General features: G+C 49.9%; 1 protein-coding gene across 5 annotated transcripts in view; it reads right to left on the bottom strand.

The window, feature by feature from the left end:
- LOC144153581 (uncharacterized) overlaps positions 1-21,003 on the bottom strand; it is a 68,385-nt gene that overhangs the window by 18,161 nt on the left and 29,221 nt on the right. For all 5 annotated transcript variants that reach the window (XM_077685218.1, XM_077685217.1, XM_077685219.1 and 2 more), the window contains exons 6-8: positions 20,840-20,990; positions 19,472-19,528; positions 2,451-2,520 (exon numbers count right to left, since the gene is read on the bottom strand). In XM_077685218.1, the coding sequence (XP_077541344.1) occupies positions 2,451-2,520; positions 19,472-19,528; positions 20,840-20,990 (278 nt within the window). The remainder of the gene's footprint in view (positions 1-2,450; positions 2,521-19,471; positions 19,529-20,839; positions 20,991-21,003) is intronic.

Below are 21,003 nucleotides of genomic sequence, written 5' to 3'. Positions count from 1 at the left end.
GGTGGAACCCTTAGCTCCACACATTTGTTGGTTAAATGAAGGCTAATTTGTGCACATAGAGGGGTAATTTTGCTAATTTGGAACAAATCATCCCAGTGGGACTTTCAGGCACGATGGTGACGACGACAGGAACCACAGGATGCCTTCTGGCTCTATCCAGAATACATCCTGCCATGCGCCCACAGTGTAAATATTGCAGCTTCAAATGTAATGCCAAGGATGGCGACACCACCCTCATAGTGAGCGATCCTTGAAACAAATTTTCCTGGCAGCAACAATCGAGTGTGTGCCTGCCTTTTGAAAAACCCACAACGGATCTTGCATTAGAAGGGCAGTCCAGTCTCCCTGCTGCTTGGAGGCTTCAAATCAATGCTACCTTTTGTACATGCAAGGTATGACCTCATTGAGTGGCAGTCAGAGAATACTTTTTGCTAGGGGTGTGTGAATATCATATTTTTCGAATATCGAATCGAATATCGAATAACTAAAGGGGTACGTGGCTCTCAAAATCAACTTTTTTATTTCTTTGTGTACTTTGTTGATAATTGGAACAGCAACTGGGAATGCTTGTGTGATAGCACCACACAAATTTCGAAGTAATATTTTGCATCTTTTTATTTATAAAATTTTCTTTCCGTTCACCTTGTACCGAGCTTGAGCGGCCTATAAAACATGATAGAAAACTTGTTCGAAGTGCCCTGCATTGCCACATGAATGAGCGAGGTCGTGAAAGTCAGATTTTTATTAAAGCACAATTTTTTTAGTTCTTCGTTTTGTAGAGGCAAATGTACAAAAAGCATATAGACCATGAACAACTACTTTGATAAAAAATTTCACGAAAATTAAACCTGAAAAACCAAGTGTCATGACCGCAGCTGTTCATCAAGGAATGTAACGCAAAGAACGGAATCAAAATACACCTAGCGGTCACAAAGAAATCACTGGAACAAACGACGTACGTGGCAAAAAAAACAAACGTTTTGAGAAAACAGCTTCCGAGGTTGCAACATAGATATCATTCATGAAAATTCGCTAGAGTTGTGGCCTTTCGTGTCCTTCTAAACACGGGGCTTCTGGGATGCCTTGACTTGAAATTGGAGTGCCTTTTGCAGCCTTTTTCTTTCCACAAAACATTTCCAGCTCCCCTGTGAAGAGTACATAGCCCAGTTTGCGAACCAAACGATGGGAGGTAGCTTTCAATGCAAAGTAAGTTAGCTGGCTGCCTGTATTGCACTGGACAACTTCGTTTGTGCGTCTTTCTTTTTCTGTCGTTGGTGCATCTGTGAATGAAAGAAGATAAAAGAGATGGCCGGTACTGGAAATAGGATCGCTTGGCCAATTCAATGGCAGCAAAATGGTCGCGCCCGGTGGCACCGTTGCAGAGATACAGCACTCCGAAAATTGCTGTAGTTTCGTCCTTTTGAACTGACATTCTGAAAACTGTGGCTAGCAAAAGTATGTTTTATGCCCCTTCGCGATGGTTTTAAAAACTCTGCAAACGCACAGGATAGAAAACTTGCACACCGAATATATTGCTTTAAAAAAAAACGGTTTTGGTCATTTTTTCCGAAGTTCGTCCCCCCATTAAACTAATCGATCCAAATATTTGATAATAGCCAATTATTTGAATCCTTTCGGTATTTGAAATGTTTCGAATACATAGTTTTCGAAGCGAATACGAATATCACATATTTAATATTCGAAGAATATTCGAATTTTTCGAATATTCGCACACCCCTACATTTTGTAAAGACAACGAATTTACGAAGAATGCCTCCAAGAAGAGAATGCAGTCGGTAGTAGTAAGAATTTTTGCAAGCTTGTTTAATTAAGCACGCTTGAATACTGTTACTGCTTCTGGCATTTGCGCAGGTAGAAATGCCCCTTTGTCGCTTCTATTACTCTAAATGTGCAGTCACGCAACACTGGCTCGTCTGTTGCCTGTTGTGAGCGTCTCCAATGACCAGCAGTGAGGCATGTTCTCAAAAAAGGTTTAGAAAGAAACACTGAAAGTGTGTCACACACCACATGGGAACAACAATGGGAGCTAATGGAAAGCCGCTCCGTATCTTTTCTGAAATGGCGGCCGCAGCAGAGGCAACAGTATTTGCGGAAAGAGAAGAAAAAAAAAACTGCAATGCAATTAGTCTCCTCGGACGGCTGGTGTCGCGCGTTTTTCTGCCTGGTGAGCACCAGTGCATGCCAGTGTGCTCAAGGCCACAGGCACCTGTGGGGAAAGAGCAAGGGCACGTAAACGTCCCCAAGAGTGGCACACTGCTCTCCTCAGAGGAAGAGAAAATACGGCGAGATGAAAACCCCGTGCCAAGTGTGAGGACAAGGTGCGTGACGGCCGCTGAAATGCCGTCAAAACACCAGGGTGCCAGAGGTGGTGGGGTGGCCCGCAGCTCCTGCCTGCACACACAAAGCCCGGCCAAGGTAGGTGCGCTCACCTGGGGGCAGCTCCAGCACTTTGGAGGAGACTCTACGGCAGTCCCGGGTCTTCTCGCACACAGGTTTCACCTGGGCAGCAGGATGGAGGGGGACACATTGTCTGAGTTGTTGCACCACATGGGCCTCACCTGGGGAAGCAGAGGCGAAGAGGAGGGGGAGGGGGACCTCATACTGCCCTCCGGTACCAACACGCAGCCACACTGCCTGCCGGTCTCCCCATCCACAGTCTCCGTGACTGAGCACCACTCCCTGGCAGCCCCTCGTAATTCACATCTGCACCCACCAAGGGTGCCCCCCCCCCCCCCCCCCTCTCTCCCGTCACTCCAGTCAGCCAACTGAGGAATACACAGGCCTTCCCTTCTGGCTGGCCCTTAAAGGGCCCCTGAGATGGATATCAAAGTGGGTTTGTTTGTGTCAGACATCCGCTCACTATTTCTTGTTGAGGCAAGTCCAAAAAATAGTTATTACTCTGATGACGCAGGACTTGCGATGGCGTAGAAGTCCGACCTCGTCCGAGGCGAAGCTTGCATTTCATGGTTGCCCGCCTGAATTCGCTTCTACGTCCGCGATTTTTGACGGCGGTGGTTTCACCTGCACTTGTGTACAGCACCATCGTTACCATTATTACTTAAGCAAGTGGGTCGCACATGGGACGACAACGCTTTTTTGTTAGTTTTTTTTTTTTTTAAAGCTGGCTTTTCAGACCTTACAGACCTTGAGGAGGAGGTCGGGAGTCAATTGACTGTGCATGCACGAGAGTTACCATAAACGGCAACTTACCCGTATAGGTTTAAACAAGTAACCACACACAGCGACGGTGACGAGCGACACAAAAAAGGCAACCCAATGGGTACAGCAAACCGTTAGCATGGGTGGCAGGGACGAGCGAAAATATTTTTACACAAGACACCGGGGGCGGTGAGAGACAGCCCGACAGCAATGGGCCATCGCTGCCGCTCGCCTTTTGCTGGCCAAAAGCAGCCCACAAGCGAGCGACAACAGGAGGCATTGGCGGCAGTGTATTAACTTTTTCCCTTTTCGCTGTCGCCCATACTACTTGTTTGTTGCGCCCTTGAGTTATGGTTTTCACGTCACCGTCGCTGCCCTTTACCATTGACACATAGCTCCCTGCACCAGCGAAGTGTACCATCACGTCTTGATTACAGCAAATGCACTGCGTTTGGCTCTTAATGCTCGGTACTACCGATAAGAGCAATCTTAGTTGATGCTTAATACGTTATTCAAGCTGAATGGCGCTCAGGAGCACCACAGATGAAAACTTTTTTCACACAGGCGAGCAAAATTTCCGCCCCTACTCGTGCTGAGCCTTGCCCACCTCAAACGGTTTAGATGCGTTTATGAACTTGCAAAGTTCTCTTAACAATTGTCCTTAAAACTTGTCCTGGGCAAGGTAATATAGGTTACTGCGCAATTATTACAGCATATTTTACTCATTTCCTGACGAAATATTTAGCGAAGGCGTGAGTTCTGGTTAACGGATTAGTATTTGGTGGTAATTTTTCCCACTAGATAGCGGCTGATGCCGCTACATGATGTTGATACATCATGCTTTCTTTTTTTTTATAAAGCTCTACGGAAATGCCTACAACTATTTTAAAAGAATATTATTGTATTGTGGAGTAATCTAAAGCGTCCACGATTCCAGCTATTACAAGCGTAAGCGAACAGTTCTGGGCAACAAACTTCTGTGTCGTTTGCTTTGATACCAATTCGACAGATGTCGCAACTTGCATTACGCCAGCCGCAATCTCGAAATGTGGAAACTGCAAATGAAGTTCCCAAACATGTCCTTTCGTTTTCAGCGGCAAACGGAAACTCTTGTGTCAAGTAACACGGTAAACAGAAAGGTGCGCAGAAGACACTAGGCAATGCGGTTCACTCAGAAGGCCGAGCGCGTCCAACCACATTCTCCTACGATCGTGACTTGACGGGAGGCAACGAAATGAAACTCCCTGGCAGGAGCTGTAGTTGCCACGACCGCGGGCTGCGCATGCTCTTTATTTCATAACAGAAACAACATTCGTACGCTAGAAAAAGTGAATCACCGAAGAGAGTGCAAATAATCATTTCGGTTACAGCCGCAAAGAAAACAAATGAAACCAATGACACTCTTGTGCCAGAAACGGAGCGCTGATCGCTCGCGCCGTGTGGGCCGTTTCTCCGGCGCTCACCGTATCCTTCCACCAAGAAAGAACAGGTGTGCCTCGATCTCAGTGTGTAATCCGCCTCTTTCACAACCCCACTGCGCATGCGCAATCCCCTAGCGGACAAGTCCCTAAGCAGTCCGGTAGGGGCAGCAGACGACATTCCTCACAGCTCCCGCACAAGCGGGAAGGGGTCGTGGTTGTATTTACATCGTTTGATTTTTTGTGTGTGCTCGTTGTGCGTGGAACAATGCCCACAACTTGTGCTGCGTTCCGCTGTAACTCGGAGTGCCGAAAAGGGAACGGTGTCGGCTTCTATCGCTTCCCGTCGGCCGCACGCAATCGGCTACGGCGGCTTGCGTCGCTCGCGTCGGATCGGGTGATGGGAACTTTAGGCTTAGCATCCTGGCGGATATTTGATCGCCGCTATCTGTGCAACTGCGAATGACAATCCGCAACACAACTTTTCACTACACTATCATCCCCTTTCTCGCATGTGGAACTCTATTTAAGCTATAACTGCCGTTTGAGCGATCGGTGACCAAGACATCTGCGTAGCCTGTTTCGATGCTTCCGCGCAGGTATCGCCATCTCTCGGCCACTCGGCGCACCGCGCGCCGCGGCGACCGGTCAGCGTAGGCTTGCATCGCGGCAGATATATCTGATCGCCGCTTTTAAAATAAGCCCTGACAACAATCCCTAGCACAATTTTTCACCACACTAACACCTACTTTCTCGCATGTGGAACGTCTTTTTAGCGATCAGATTGATTCAGAAGAGCAGCGACAAGCACGGTTGCTACCGTGGTCTGCGCCGGTTCGAGCCGCTGAGTGTGCCGAGCTGGCAGGCGCAGCCGGCGTGTGCGCGGACTGTTTCCGAAGGCAGAAAACGCTTCACGATTGCTTGCTTTATCCATTTCTTGCGAACAAACGCGCAGAATCTACAAATTCAGCTCAGCGATCATCGTAGTTGACCATGGAGCAAAAACAGTGGGCGGAGCGACGCCGACGACGCATCTCATGCGCGCATCGGGCCGTCTCAAATTCACGCGTACGACTAGTCGTGGCGACAGTCGTAACGATCAGTCGCATGCGAATCGCGTGTACCAATCGTACATGTGTCCAGCGCTTAAAGGCATTTTGCGAACTGCCGGTCTTTGTTGAGCTGGCGATCGCACTTCATGCCAGATGACTCCAAGTACTGATCGCTCTGCTACTCGGACGGCACACGGATCTGTCCGAGATTTCTCTGCCCGTCCTCATTCAGTGATAAGAAGCCGCCTGGTATTATGTGATGACCAGGGGCTGTCATCTTAAGGCGTTATAACACCAACACAGAAGAAAAACTTCGGCTGCTCCTCGCCGTAATGTGGGATTGCCGTGCATAGAACGAGAACGCAGCCGGAGGAAACGCCGGCAAACCCTACCGCTTCAACTTCTGCTAGGCACGCTAGGTGGCAGCACACCGCAATGAAAGAGGCGGATTGCTTTACACTCCGGTGTAACAGAAATACGTGCCACTGTATCAACGCACTCACACATGAAAGGGGTTTTTTGCAGCTTTCTGGTGTTTTAACGCTCGTAAAAAATTGCTTATATCAAGGTCGGACTGGTACGTCACAGAGTAGTTCAATAAATAGCCGTTGCGCGCTCCAATACCATCGACCACCCCAAAAACCCCGTCTCAGGGGCCCTTTAAGCATGCTGCCCACCAAGCTCAAGTTCCCATTGTGAGTAAGCTCAACTTTACTGGAAAGGAGAACGCACGGTAGGTGTGAGTCGAATCCACAGCAAACTGAATACCTTAGGACACACACGCGACACCCAGTGTGCGTGGCATCCAATTTTCTTTGAAGGGGCACTGACGGCAATTTTCGGTGTTAATGTTATTACACAGTTCGCTTATTTTACTGAACAGAATGCCCTGGCTGAAATCTGAGTGGCCTGATACACATAGAACATGCTTCAACTCGAACTCATTCATAGCGCCGCAGGAACAGCATGTGGAGCGGCACACAGCAAATGGACGTCAGCGTGACATCCCTCCGTGGTAGGGAAAAGAAGTGATGCAGCCGTGTGCCTCCAACACCCATCAGGAACTCGTGACGTCACTTCGCACGTGCAGCTCGGCGAGCGACGGCTGGGTGTGGGTGCGTTCGCAAACTTTGATGCACGTGCGAGAGCTACAGGCATAACTGCTGCGCAGAAAAGCACTTTTGCCAGAAATAAAGTTCCACATGTGGGAAAAGAGCGGTAATGTAGCCCAGAATCACAACAGAAGTTGCCATCAAGACTTTCATTGAAAGCGGTCAACAAATTTCTGCCGCAATGGTAGGCCTAAACGCCTTCTGGCAGCTCAGCCACTCGGCTCCAGCGGTGGCGTGGTTGGAACAACGCCCCCGCTGGCCTCCGCAGTGTTTTGACGTCCGCACAAAACGGTGAAGTCATATCGTGGTTCTGTCATACGCACCCTCCAGGCTGGAGGTGTGGGAAACCAAAACGGACGATTTTCAAACTGTTCAATAAAACTTAATAATCGCGTGCAACACTGTGGAAGCATGACCAATAGAAGCGCATATTCCCTGAGTCTTCCAGACACTCCAAATTATGGTTCTTGTTTTTCCCAGTTGGTAGGCATTATAGAGAACATCGCTGTAAATGATAAAACAACTCAGCTTTGGATGGGCATTGCCATTGGCTTAAAGCGGCCATGCAGACAAAATACAAGTTTGTTTTATTCCAAAGATTTCGTGTGTTATAGTGCCCCCAGCGCCTGTCCGACAGAAAACGACGTTGCAATCACCGAGACATTAATCGATTTAGGTTAAAATTTTTATTCTCCCGCCAAATCGTGTGTTTGCGTGACGTCTATGATGAAGTAATAACCTCCAATGCGTCAATCGGCTCTACAGCCTTGCTTGCCGTCAGTCCTCCCAGATGGCGCTACCATACTCAGCCACGAACCATTGGCCGCAGTTGCTTTGTTTTTGACCGTATTTACACCTGGCTGGTTTTTGTTACGGTAGAAAGTAATCGTTTTGTGAAACATGGGGTATGCTCGACAAACAGGTTCACGTAAGAGAACATCGCTTAAAAGACAATCGGCCAGTGTCGTGTTAAACAACTCCAAAGCGATGGACTGCTGTGCAGCTAAAACAAACATAGTGTGCCCAGTACCCACAGCAGTTTGCATCGGTACCTCTATGTTTACGTGTATTTTCATAACTTTCAATGTTTACCGCACCATTCCAACTGCTGCAAAATGAACATGCATTACATTAAGTCGCAAATACTCGTTCGGCAAGCTTATAAGCCCTGCCTAACTTGTGTTTGCTTTTGCCGGCCTCAGCCAATCGCACAGCTGGGCACATATGACGTCATAGGTTCTGTTGCCGGAATTGAGCTAGTGGGTCGCATGGCCATTCCCTTTTTTCCTGATTACAGTTGAACCCCTTTATAAGAGACACGCACCGGGGAGCAGTTTCTGTCTCTTATATGAGATGTCTCTTATAAGCAGGGAACCATGTTTTCACTTACTAATCCGACCCTAGTTCAATGTGGGCACCGTATGACTAAAATAAGCTCAAAATAACACTACAGCATGTTGCAAAAGATTTATTCTAATTTATGTCTGGCCCCCAGAATTTATGAAACAGTTCTGAATCTTTGTTTGCTTCATGACTGTATTTACACTGTTTTTTACAACCGATTCTACAAGCTTTTTTTCCTTTCCTTGTTTGGGGAAGATAAATCGTAGATGTTGAGTTCACGAGCCTGATGAATAGCCAGAGCGCACAGCTTCTTCCGCTGTGTGCTCAGGCTATTCATTACGCTTGCAGGACTCAACATCTGCGATGCTTCTTGATTGGGAGCTACGCGAGTAGGAGAGCCCGCATGTGCGATCGTGCTCCATCCAATGGATGGCAGTAAGCTTCAACCACTTCCACTTCTGTAAGTTGCATTTCCATTGGCAGGGCTTCTCATCGTCATTTCATAGCTGACTGAACCACTGTGTGTTTGCTGAAGTTATAATAAATAGTGACTGCAGGCATCTGTCGTCCACCTGTGTTTCCACAATGGAAGAAACTGCAATTAGTAACTGGTGGCACTGCATCTGAAGTTAAAATGTCTGTTACAAGTGAGATTATTGATTACAGTTCAAGGATGACTTGTCCCTTATAACCAACTGTCTTCTACATCCGATGTCTGCTATAAAAGAGGTCAACTTAATGGGAAAGATAGGGCAGCCAACCATGTGGGTGAATAGTGTCTCTTATACCCATTTGTCTCTTACATCCATGTCTATTATAACGAGGTTCAACTGTATACAGCTTTTTTGAGCGAAGTGTGCATTAAAAGTGGTGTCAGTATGATTCTTATGAAGCAACCCTTCGAATGAACCAAACTTGTGTTTTTTCTTCATGGCCCCTTTAAAGTGCCTTTTGACTGTTGTCTAGGCAACAACTCCAGCTGTGGCAAAAGACCATTTCCAGTTGTTCACTTGGAGGGCAACAGTCCTTCTGGTTCTGACATGGCTGTCCTAATAACTTTTTTACAGGATGGTATGCCGTGTCTATTATATTGTCGGATCTTATGGGGGAAGATTTGTTCCAATCCAACAAAGCTCACTGAACACACATAGCGAAGATGGGGCCACAGAGTGAATCGAGCATGTTTGAATTATCAAGGATAGACTGTACAAGCCGACCGGATTTCCTAACTGAATGAGTTTTTATTTCAAGCTGAACGATCGCACCCTTCAAAGCTGTTTTAGCTTTTCCTTCAGGCCAAGCAGTGCCTTCATCATCATCAACCACAACAGCCTACTAGGCCCACGGCAGGGCGAAGGCCTCTCCCATTGACTTCGAACAGTTCCTGTACTGTGCCGCTCGAGTGCAAAGTTTACTCCCGAATTCCCTCATTTCATGCCTCCATCGGATTAATGGCCTTCCCTTTCTTCTAGACCCATGTCTTGGTATCCACTCTGATACCGTAATTGTCCACTGGTTGTCTGTTCGTCTCACTACATGGCCATTTCTTTTTCTCCACTTGCACTATTATATCTTCCACTCTAGTTTGTTCACTGATCCAGAAAGCTCATTTCCTGTCCCTAAATGTTACTCCTAACATTATCCGTTCCATGGCCCCTTGAGCCGACCAAATTTTGCTTTCAAGTTGTTTAGTACGGAAGCAAGTTTTAGCTCCGTACGTACCCGGCAGTATGCACCGGTTGTAGATTTTTCTTTTATTGAGTGACAGAGGTAGCTTACTTTCTATTATTTGGGAGTGCTTGCTGAGTGCACACCAACCCATACCTATTCGGCGCCGGATTTCTCTCTCATGGTTGGGGTCAGCACTAACCATCTGTCCGAAGTAGTCATATTTTTTTACTTCTCCTAGCATTTCCGAGGCTTGTGAGAATAGAAATTTTTTTTGTTCGAAGCGAATTCGAAGCGAATAGTCCTTGTGGTCGAATACTTTCGAAGCGAATTCGAATAGCTGTCAGGTGTCACTGAGCTTCCGGGCCTGGCGGGACCTTAATAAAAAATTACTATACAGTGGAATCTTGATGATACGTTTTTGGGTGATACGAATTTCAGGATGATACAAATTTCTGATAGTCCCAGCGAAATTGCATTGTTTGCAATGGGAAACATTTCGCCTCTTACCAACGGACCTGCGCGGCTCGGCGGATGATACGAACGAGCCGGCGATGCGCCCGACCGCCGAGCGAGCAAGTGACAGCAACGTACGGCCTCTCTCACCTCTTTGTCGCTCTTTCTCCAGGAACGGCCGGGCTGCTGTTTTCTGCTCGCGAAAACGCGCCGCGCACTCCACAGGCGCGCTGACGCCGCCGTGAAACCACCCGCAAGCTGTGCGGGGTGCGGCCAGCCGCATAGGGTTGCCACCTTCCTGGTTTTGGACCGGCCTGACCGGTTTTTTACACAGCGGGCCGGTTGCCGGTCCATACTTAAAACCGGCTGGCATCGGCCAGTTTTTTTGGCCCTTGTGCCGTTATTATGTCCGTTTTGGCATTTTATAAGCGTCAATTCAACAACTAAGACGATAAATATGTGTCGACAAGCTGCGCAACAGACACGCGACAGGAGATTATACGCGGCCGAGCGCGCTGCCACAGGTGGAGGGGGACCTAAGGGAGGAACAAAACAACGAAACGCTGCTGCCACGGTCAGTTTTGTGGTTACTTTTCAGTCAAGTAATAACCAGTGAAGAGCAATAACCAAGCTCTCAATCAGTTTCACTACAAACTTTATGTTCATTACTCTCTAAGAAAATGCTACAATAAATTGCACTGCATGTCAAAAACACGGTGGCTTTTTTTCACCACAAATTAAACATTCTTTATGCCATGCCGCCCCCCCCCCCCCCCCCCCCCTCTTCCCGAAGGGCCTTCTTTTTTTTTTTTTTTCATGAAAAGGTGGCAACCCTACGGCCGCGGCAACATGGTGGCGGCTTCGATCGCGATGTGGTGCAGGGCGCTCGAGCGACCGCTTCTAACTGCTCTTTAAAATGCCTCTCAAAGCCCACACGAAATTTCTCGTGCGGTAGGTGAGCTAATCATGTGGCCGAAAACGGTTATAAAACAACATCCGCGCCGCCAGTGAAAGCGCCCATGAAATATCTGCCGGGGTGCTAAGCCTAAACATCTCCGGTGGAGCCAGCCGGCTGTTTCGAGCGCTTCGAAACTGCTGCCCTGAGGCACCCGGCGCAAGTCGTCAGGCTCCTACCACTGTCGCACGCGGTGCGCGTCATTTTTTGAGCAAGGGAGAAGCTACCGCGCATGCGAAATCGTTCTGTAGTTTGTCTGCAATGCAACACCAACTCGCCCAGGAATGCGTACTCGTCGACGCGGGCGTGAAACAAATCGCAAGCGCAACGCCGCCGTGCACGAATCGCGAGCAAAAACGCGCCATTGCTCGCCTCCAGACCGCTTGGAAATAATTTTGCAGCTCATTAAAGTTCGGTGGCACCAGTGGTGAGGAACCATTCTGAGTGCCCATTTCAAACACCAAAGTTTAAATGAGCTGTAAAATTAGTTCCAAGCAGTGCATCAAAAAACCGAATCTCTTGTTGCACCCACCAAGGTACATAGTATTGGAAAATTTAAAGATTACAGTTTTATGACCAACACTGTCTTGTCTATTGTTCCTCCAAAAATGGCTAATTACCTCTACTTATCTTGAACTAATTGACTGACTCAAAAAATAATGGCATATTTGAAATCAGTGGGGGGAAAAAGCAGCAAGACTGACAAGTTTCACAGAATTTACTTAACAATTAAAGGAAGCTGTTTTAAGAGCAGTGTCCCCCCTTAAAAGCAGAATTTCGTCACTAAAAAAAAACAAAAAGAAAGTCATGAGCAAAAGTTTCCACACCTCTGTGGTGACCGGTCCCGCGAACATAGCGCGCTGCAGTCAGGACACACAGCCGCTGTCGGGGGCGTAGGCACTCTCACCCACAGGTCACGCGCTCTACCTTTATTGGCACTCTCGGCGCGGCATCTCGTGGATGTACAGGGAAGTTCCTCCGTGTATTGCTCCCAGGTGGCGCCAGTTACCACAGTTTCCCCCTTAACAGTTTTAACAGAAGTTTAGGTTTAAGGAGAACCCCCACGCACAGGAACAGTTAGTCACGGAAAATACCGAAGCACAGGACGGCGTTCCCTGGTGCTCCGACGAAGCCGTGGTGTGGGAGGAGACGAGGCGCACTCTGTGCGCGGTGCACTTATGTCCCTGGCCTCCCATGGGAAGGACGCACCGGAGGGATGCACTTGTTCAGCCAAACTTGGCACCGCGTTGGGATAGACACTGTCCTCGGTGTTCCCTGGAGTTGACGGCGGCGGTACTTGTAGCTCGGTGCCTTCAGTGCCAGAGCCACAAAGGCTGTGCCGGCCTGGTATCGGCTGGGGTTGCCTTACGTGATCCAGGTGGCGGGTCCATTGTCGCCCATCATCCAACTGCATCTCCGTCTGGGAATTGTGTTGCCTGGTGACTGTGGCAGGCATCCAGCTCGGACCTGGACGAAAATTCCTGGCGAATACCCTGTCTCCTGGTTGTGCTTGCGCCCTCGGCTTGGCTCGTTGATCATAATCCCTCTTCTAAGCGATTTGTTTCTGGAGGACTGTTGTTTGCAGATCCGGCCGCAGAAGATCCAACGCAGTCCTGAGCTTCCGTCCCATTAGAAGTTCGAACGGGCAACACCGGGTAACTTTGTGGGGAGTAGACCGATAGGTTAACAGTATTCGGGCAATTTGTGCGTGTAGGTCCCCTGTGCCAACTTTCTGTAGCTTCACTTTCATTGTCTGCACAGCTCTCTCTGCAGCACCGTTAGAGGCAGGATGATAGGGAGGCACCAGCATCCTCTTCACGCCGTTCTTCTTCAGGAATATCTCGTATGCTTCACTCACAAACGTGGGGCCATTATCCGATACCACCATTTCTGGCAGGCCGTGATTCGCAAACATGACTCGCATGAATACAATTGTGCTTCCCGCTGATGGCGATGAAACTGGGAACACCTCAATCCATTTGGAGAAAGCATCTATTGCAATAAAAAAGTAAGAGTTCCTGTACGGTCCTGCATAGTCCACGTGAATTCTTGACCATGCCCTGTCTGGGAACGGCCATGGCATCAGGGGCACTGGTCTAGATGGTCACTGTTGCTGTTGGCACGCACCGCACCCTTGTACTGTGGCCACGATGTCGCTGTCCAACGATGGCCACCACACATGGCTTCGTGCGACAGCCTTCATTTTGGAGACCCCAGGGTGGCTCTCATGCAGTAACTTGAGGACTTCCCCTTGGAGGCAGGCGGGTACCACAACACGGTTGCCCCACAGCACACAGTTCTGATGCACACTCATCTCATTGAACCGGGACTCGTAGGGCCCCCCCTCTGGTCTCACGTCTTGAACTTGACCAGACCACAAACCCTGTAGTACCCTTGAAAGCACCGGGTCTCTTGCAGTGGCTTCAGCAACCACTTTGGGTGACAGCACACGGGGATATACGCCTTCCAGCATGAACACTTCTGCCGGGGCCCCTGCAGAACATCCTGTTGTTGGCAAAGGCAACCGACTCAACCCATCTGCAGGGGCTATCAGGCCACCGGGCCGATAGCTCAGGCTGTAGTTGTACCCTGCCAGCAGCAACGCCCAACGAAGAACCCTCGGCGAGCAAGTTTCAGGAATTCATTTACCAGCGCCTAACAGAGCCAGAAAAGGTTTGTGGTCGGCAACCGCTTCGAATTCCCGTCCCCACAGATACTGCCTAAACTTTGTGACCCCAAAAACGAGTCCAAGTGCCTCTTTATCCAGCTGACTGTAGTTCTTTTCTGCGGCGGTAAGGCTTCGTGACGCGAAGGCTACCGGCCACTCCTCTCCCGAAACCTCTCGTGCCAGAACCACCCCCAGGCCATGAGGGGAAGCATCAGTGACCAACACAGTTGGTCTGGAGGGGTCGTAGTGGGCCAAGACATGGGCGGAAGCGAGCATTTCTTTGCTACGACTGAATGCTCCCTGTTCGACTGCAGTCCAGCGCCACCTGGTCCCAGCAGTTAGCAAGCGGTTCAACGGCTGTAGCACATCTGAAAGAATCGGGAGGAACTTTCTGTAAAAATTCACCAAACCCAAATAGCTTTGCAGCTCTTTGACATCCTGTGGTTTGGGAGCTTTCTCAACTGCTTCAGTCTTTGCGGGATTTGGACGTAGCCCGGAAGCACTTATTATGTGACCCAAGTACCTGACCTCGGGTAACAAAAATTTGCATTTCGAGAGTTTCAGCTTTAGGCCCACTTCTTGCAAGCGTTCCAGTACCTTGCAGACATTTTCCCAGTGTGTTTTGTCACTGTCGCCAGTTACTAAGATGTCGTCGAAGTATACTGCGACATGATCAAGTCCCCTCAGCAGGTTTTCCATTTCTCGTTGAAATATTGCAGGCGCTGAGGTGACCCCGAATGGCAGTCTCGTGTATTGAAACAACCCTTTTGGGGTATTGATGGTGACAAACTCCTGGGATTCCTCATCTAGCTCGATCTGCTGGTAGGCGTCTTTCAAATCTAGCTTTGTGAACTTTACTCCTCCTTGGAGTTTTGTGAACAAGTCATCGATGTGCGGCCCGGGATACGTTTCTGCAAGTGCTACGGGATTGACCGTTATCTTGAAATCGCCACATATGCGCAACTGCCCGTCTTGCTTCAGCACCGGAACAACGGGCGCTGCCCACTTGGCAGACTTCACTGGTCGGACCACCCCTTGACGGACCAGTCTCTGCAACGACTCCTCAAACTTATCCTCCAGAGCAAAAGGCATCCGCCGGGGTTTGAAGAATCTGGGTGTAGCGTCCTGTGGCACCATGATGCGAGCCTTAACCCCTCGGAACGTGCCTAACCCTTCACAAAACACCTCCTGGAACCGAGCCACCGCTTCTTCCGCAGACGACACGGAACAAATGGATTCCGGCTTGCTGATCCCTAATTGAAATTCTCTCATCCAGCTCCTACCAAACATTGTGGAGCAAGGTCCTTTTACCACAAACAGTGGCAGCTGTCTCTCTTCTTCTCCGAGATTCACAGCTGCCGCGTACTTCCCAGCGACTGGTCGTGTGTCTCCACAAAAACTCCGAAGTTACACGTCGGATGGTTCCAAAACGGCAGAAGGAAACAGCTGCGTGAACTTCTTTTCACTTATCGTTGACACACTGGCGCCCGTATCTAGTTCCATTTCTAACGGCACGCTGTTAACGATAACTGCAATGCGCATCGGCGCCGGTCCGGCCGTCTGTAGTGGTTAAAGGTCATACACTTCCCCCCTTGTCTTCCGCCTCGCGCGCTTCATCCACAGTATTCACGCGCCTCGAATCTGCGCGGCGAATCTTTTTATCTGTTAGCCCTTGATCAGCCTTGCACACCCTTGCCAGATGCCCTTGCCGCCCGCATTTGTAGCAGACTGAGTTCACGTGTTGGCACTGGTGTGCTTGATGGGTACCACCGCAGCGGAAACACCCGCGTTCACGGTGCCTCGTTTGCACGATGTTTGCCGACACCGTGGCCGTTTCGACTGTCAATTGGGCTGGCACGGACTGTGGTGTTGGTTGAGCGCTCAGCGTACGGGAATCCTCACGAGCAGCTTTGATGGCCCTCACCGTACTTATCACGGTTTCTAAGTTTAGATCAGCTGTTTCTAATAACCGCGTTTGCATCGGGACGTCGTTAATACCACTGATGATTTGGTCTCGTAGCATGCGGTTCCGGAATGACTCAAACTTGCAGTCCTCGGCCAGTCGCTTTAAAGATGCTATGTAGTCCCCCACCGCCTCCCCTTCCCGCCTGTGTCTTGAAAAGAACTTGAAACTTCCTACCACCTCCGACACCCTTGGCGAGAAGTGGTTGTTGAGAGCTTCCAAAATTGTCGCTAAGTTCGTCTCTGCAGGTTTTCCCGGGGCCAGTAAACTTCGTAGCAAAGAATACGTCGCGGCTCCGCAACAGGTCAGAAATACAGCCGTCTTCTTACCGTCGGGGACGTCGTTCACCATGATGTAAAGCTCCACCCGCTCCCGGTATTCCGTCCAATCCATGGTGTCCGCGTTGAACTCGTCTATCTTCCCGATGAACGGCATGGCTGCTCGTGCGTCGTCGTTCACTTGACTCATTTTTCCTCGTCGGCAGTTGTGGTGACCGGTCCCGCGAACATAGCGCGCGGCAGTTAGGACACACAGCCGCTGTCGGGGGCGTAGCCACTCTCACCCACAGCTCACGCCATGGAGGAAAGAATACTCAGGAGAGGCCCCTAGCACCCCAATGCATTGCAAAAAGTGTGGAGGAAGTCACGTGATTTTTCGTGAGCCCATAGACAATGTTGCTTACTTGTTTACAACTGCGGCGGCCAAATTTGGGCAAATAGAACGGACAAATTTTGAAGGCGCTTGGTATGTGGCTGCCTCGTTACGCTTGCAAACCAGCGCAATCGCTACGACAAACGTTTTTAAATTAGGCCAGTTTAAAAACTCTGCCGTCGGAGGCGTCTGCGTTCGCCACCCCGCGAGCCTGTTGCTATGACGACGACAAACGCTACTTTGCCAGGCTTAAGAGCTGAAAAATCGTCCTTCTATCTCAAAAACGAAGGCCGTTTTTCGATTGAAACTTTGGGTGAGGGTTAGAATGGGCAAATTGAAGGCGAAATCAACAGCTTAGAAGATGACATCGCACCGAGGAATTAGCGACGAAGCTGTTTTCGCTTCGAAGCGGGAGGGCAGGGCGACGCCATGTTAGTCAAATCAAACCGGAGGCAGCAAAGGATGATGGGATAGAGTGCTGGGCTCCGTGGGCTCAAGTCATGGCGGGACTCGGCTTCACAAATGTGACGTCAGGGCCTCTCCTAACCTTTTCTTTCCTCCATGGCTCACGCGCTCTACCTTTATTGGCACTCTCGTCGCGGCATCTCGTGGATGTACATGGAAGTTCCTCCGTGTACTGCTCCCAGGTGGCGCCAGTTACCACAACCTCTGTCTGTCTTTTGTGAGGGGGGCTGGCCTAGGAGTGCAACTACAGTGCACTGCCAGTCCTCGTAGTACAGAGGTGGATACAGTGCGACCATGGTAAAAGGGTCAAAAATGCAGGCGGGGAGACTTTATGCAACTCAGCCAGTGTGCCACTGTCCATTTTATACTGCAGTAACGAAAGTTGAACTAGTTGGTAAGGTTGCACACTTCCAACAGCTAAAATGACGGGGACAAAGAACGAACGATGTACTAAATCCTCACCGCAGCCAGCTCAGCCAGCCCTTTGCTGACCTATATGGGGAAGTGAAACTAACCTAAAGCAGGCAACATCCCCAAAATTGAAAAGAACAGTGAACAGACCCAACAGGAAACAACCATGGTGTCTAAAAAAAATTCCACCAAAATAGCGGAAACTGACCTAAAAGAGGCAAAACCACAAAAAACATACAAAAAACAGTAGCTGAAACTGACCTAAAGGTAATGAAACTACCTGAAATCCCATTTATAGTGCATACAGGTGTCGTAAATAGATTATGTGCGTTATAAAAATATAATCTCCAAGTATGACAAACGTTTGAAAAATGAAAAAAAAAGAAAAGAAACCGCGGTTCCAACATTAGAATTTAAGTGGTACCACAGGAGTGGTACCACTACGTCATGAGACCAAATTGTTCTGAACGAATTAATGGAGTGCCACAAGCACGTGGATAAAGTACAGTGGAACCCTGATAATACGGCTTTGAAGGAACAGCGCGAAAGTGTTGTATGAACAGGATGTCATATGACAAGCGTGCGGGTAAATGCCGGCCTCGTAGATGGTCTCACACGACAGGTGGGCTAAGAACTTATTAAAACTACTACTATAGTTAGCGCGTTCTCAAGTGACTTGCGAACCTTTAGCAAAAATCTGGTTGTTTAAATCTGTTCTGGTTGTTCTGGCTGTTTAAATCTGGTCTCGTTAAAATTTGGTTGTTCCCTCTTCCATGGGAACCGGTAAAACACGAAAGTTAAATGAGCATTCACAGGAGCAGTTCAATGCTTATTGTGCATCGGTATGGCACCGTCAGATGCATCAACGTTAGACACTGGATTGCACGCGTCGGAGCATTGTGTAAATCCGACTGGAACCACAGGCGCTCGCAAACCGTCCGTGTCAACGAAACTAAACGAGTCATCAGCGAATCGTTTGGTGAACACACGCTGCAGCGGACCGTGTCACGTCACGACACCAGCGCGACACCAGCAAGTCGGCTTCTACGCAGCTTACGCTGCGTGTCTCCCGTACACGTAGGCGCTGTAATCGAGGCGCCAACTGTCGGCACCTCGGCGCCTCCCCTAAATAAGGCGCGTTTGTCGCCCTACTCACGCGTCTGCTCGTAGCGTAGTCGGGATCACGTTTCGTACCTCCCGTCGCGACGGAAGAGTTCGAGGATTGAATCCTGGCGCCGCTGCGTCAAGTTTTCTGGCGATGTCATTTCCGTGGCGGATATGACGTCAGTTAGATCTTGGTCGACCCCGGCATAAAAAACACTTTCGTGTCAAAAAAAAAAAAAAAAAACCTATTTTGTGCCCCCTCCTTTCCACAGTGGCCCATGAAACGAAACGAACGATAATACTAGGCAGCGATAAAAAAAAAAGCGGAAAAGAAAGCAGTGGAGCGACAACGCTGCTTTGAAAGACACTGATATGCAGAGGGGAAAGGGTGGGAGAGAGAGTATCGTGAAAGGAAGAAACTCGGATTGAGCGGGCGAGGCAAGCGGGTATTCGTTCATAGCCGTAAGGTCGCGTCGTATGTGTTTTCAAGTTCGGCGGCGGCTCGACGTGAGCTTCATATTAACGGTCCGCCAGCCACCTGAACTTCAGGTTCTCGCGGTTGGCGCGTTGGCGCACTGCTGCCGTGTGGGGCCGTCTAAGGTTGACTCCCACTCGCGAGTGCCCATCTGCTTGCTGGCGCCCCTTCAGCAAGTGGTGCGGCCCGTATGCGGACCTCTGCACATCAAGCAGCGTCGGGGGTTCAGAATAAAAACGGTCGAGACGAGGGGTCGAAGCAGTGTAAAAGATTGGAAAAACGCCGGTTTCTCCGCGCCAGGGCCCGTCGTATGAAGTGGACCGTGTGCACCCCAGTGCCATACCATTGGGGTTTTTAATGCATCGTTACTATGGGGAGTTTGCCAGGACCGTGGTGATCTGCTGTAAGAAGCGGGTCGTCGTAAGTGCAGGGCACATATCAGCGAGGTTCCACTGTACCAAACGTGCCCCTAGATGGCGCCATGCGTCACTAGGCTGCGCTGACTAGGAAGTATCTTTAGAGAAGAGTCTCCCACCGGGAGGCACTCACATGGACGCAGTAGTTTCCAGAAGACACGTTCTCGAAGCGCACATCCAGGGAGTGCCCCTGCATCATAGGCACAGCAGTCATCGTGGTGCACACATTCAAGGCCGCTTCACGGCTGGCGGCCAGAGCCCTTTCGCGGGCCCTCAACAACTTCCTGCCCCCACCAAGCTGACTGACACACCAAGTGAACAAACCCCACAGCCAAGGGTGGATGCCACAGGACCCCAGAGGAAGCTTCTCTCCCCACAAGCAGGGAAAGAACCAGCACAGTAGAACCGCGGTTTGGCCAAGCCGTTCACACAGTATCGACACTTCCTTCAGTGGAAAGTTCGTGGCCAGCATGCCAAGAAAGCAGAGCACAGCAGCTGGGAAGCAATCCGCGACCTTCCTCCCTGTCATGTGCCCCCTCACGTCACGCTGCCTCGTCAAAGGGGGCACATGACACAGAGGAAGGTCGCGGATTGCTTCCCACGCACACCACGCAATGCTGCCCACACATCGCCAAAATCGCACCCGTCTCGTAGACGGGATAAAGCACTGTGCAAGAAGCGCAAGGCGTGGTTGTTGCACCTTGCCTAGCTGCTCCCCATTTGCCTCCTTATCTGCCAGAGCGGCAGGTATCCAGTGGCTGCATGACAGCGTGCGATCTTGGAACCTGTGAGAGGCCGCAAGACTCAGCTCCTGGCACAGATGGAGGGCAGCTCTGTTCTGGCATTGAGAGGATGGTCGCGCCCCACCCTGGCTGCGCCTTTCAAACCCAGAATTGTAAAACTCTAACGTGATCGAGTGTAGGTGGCAGATCAAAGACGGCCAGGAGAAAAACCACGGCAGAGAAGCGCGAGCCGGAGCCCTGAAGGGATGGTGGGTGTAGGCACGTAGGCACAGTCGAATCAGTTGCCCTAGGGCTCTGTACAAGGACTTGTCGCTTCAATGGGGCAACTCCAGGAGCGGTTACTCGATAGCCTTTTTGCTCTACTTTTATCATGTCTTTTTTTTCCCACCATCCAGACATTGCCGCTGCGAAAAGCTGGCTACTGTTACTCAGAGATCCCACTGCTTCAAACACTCCACCTAAGAAGCTCGCGTCCTCGCTGTCTTTAAATGCAGAAATTACGTGCCCACTGAGAGGAAAAGTTTCGACACATTCGACAGGGCCACACGTCCCCTGCACCCATCTGCAGGCCAAACAGAGACAGCGTATCCTTGCTCGCAGGCTGAAGTTCTCAAACCACGCGATTAATGCGCACAAAACGCAACCGCGAACCCCCCCCCCCTCACAGGTATGCACTAAGATCCACAGAAGGAAGCCATCCCGAGGAGTATTGCTGGTCTCCACCCCAGGCAACTCGTGTGAAAAGCTCTTGTACTCACCCGCAGTGGGTGCGTTTGGTTGTCCACATCCATGATGACATTCTCACAGTCCCCTTTAGACGCATCCTCATCGCGGAGACGAAACAGGGTCACTCGCAATTTCTCGCAGCGAGGGTGAACGTCTAACTCCACGTAGACCTCAATGGCGCGTCTGCACAGCAGGC

This window comes from Haemaphysalis longicornis, unplaced genomic scaffold (genome assembly GCF_048455015.1).
Source record: "Haemaphysalis longicornis isolate Haplotype H1 unplaced genomic scaffold, Haemaphysalis longicornis Haplotype H1 scaffold_9, whole genome shotgun sequence".
Lineage (NCBI taxonomy): Eukaryota > Metazoa > Arthropoda > Arachnida > Ixodida > Ixodidae > Haemaphysalis > Haemaphysalis longicornis.
This window is presented reverse-complemented; position numbering and strand designations above follow the sequence as displayed.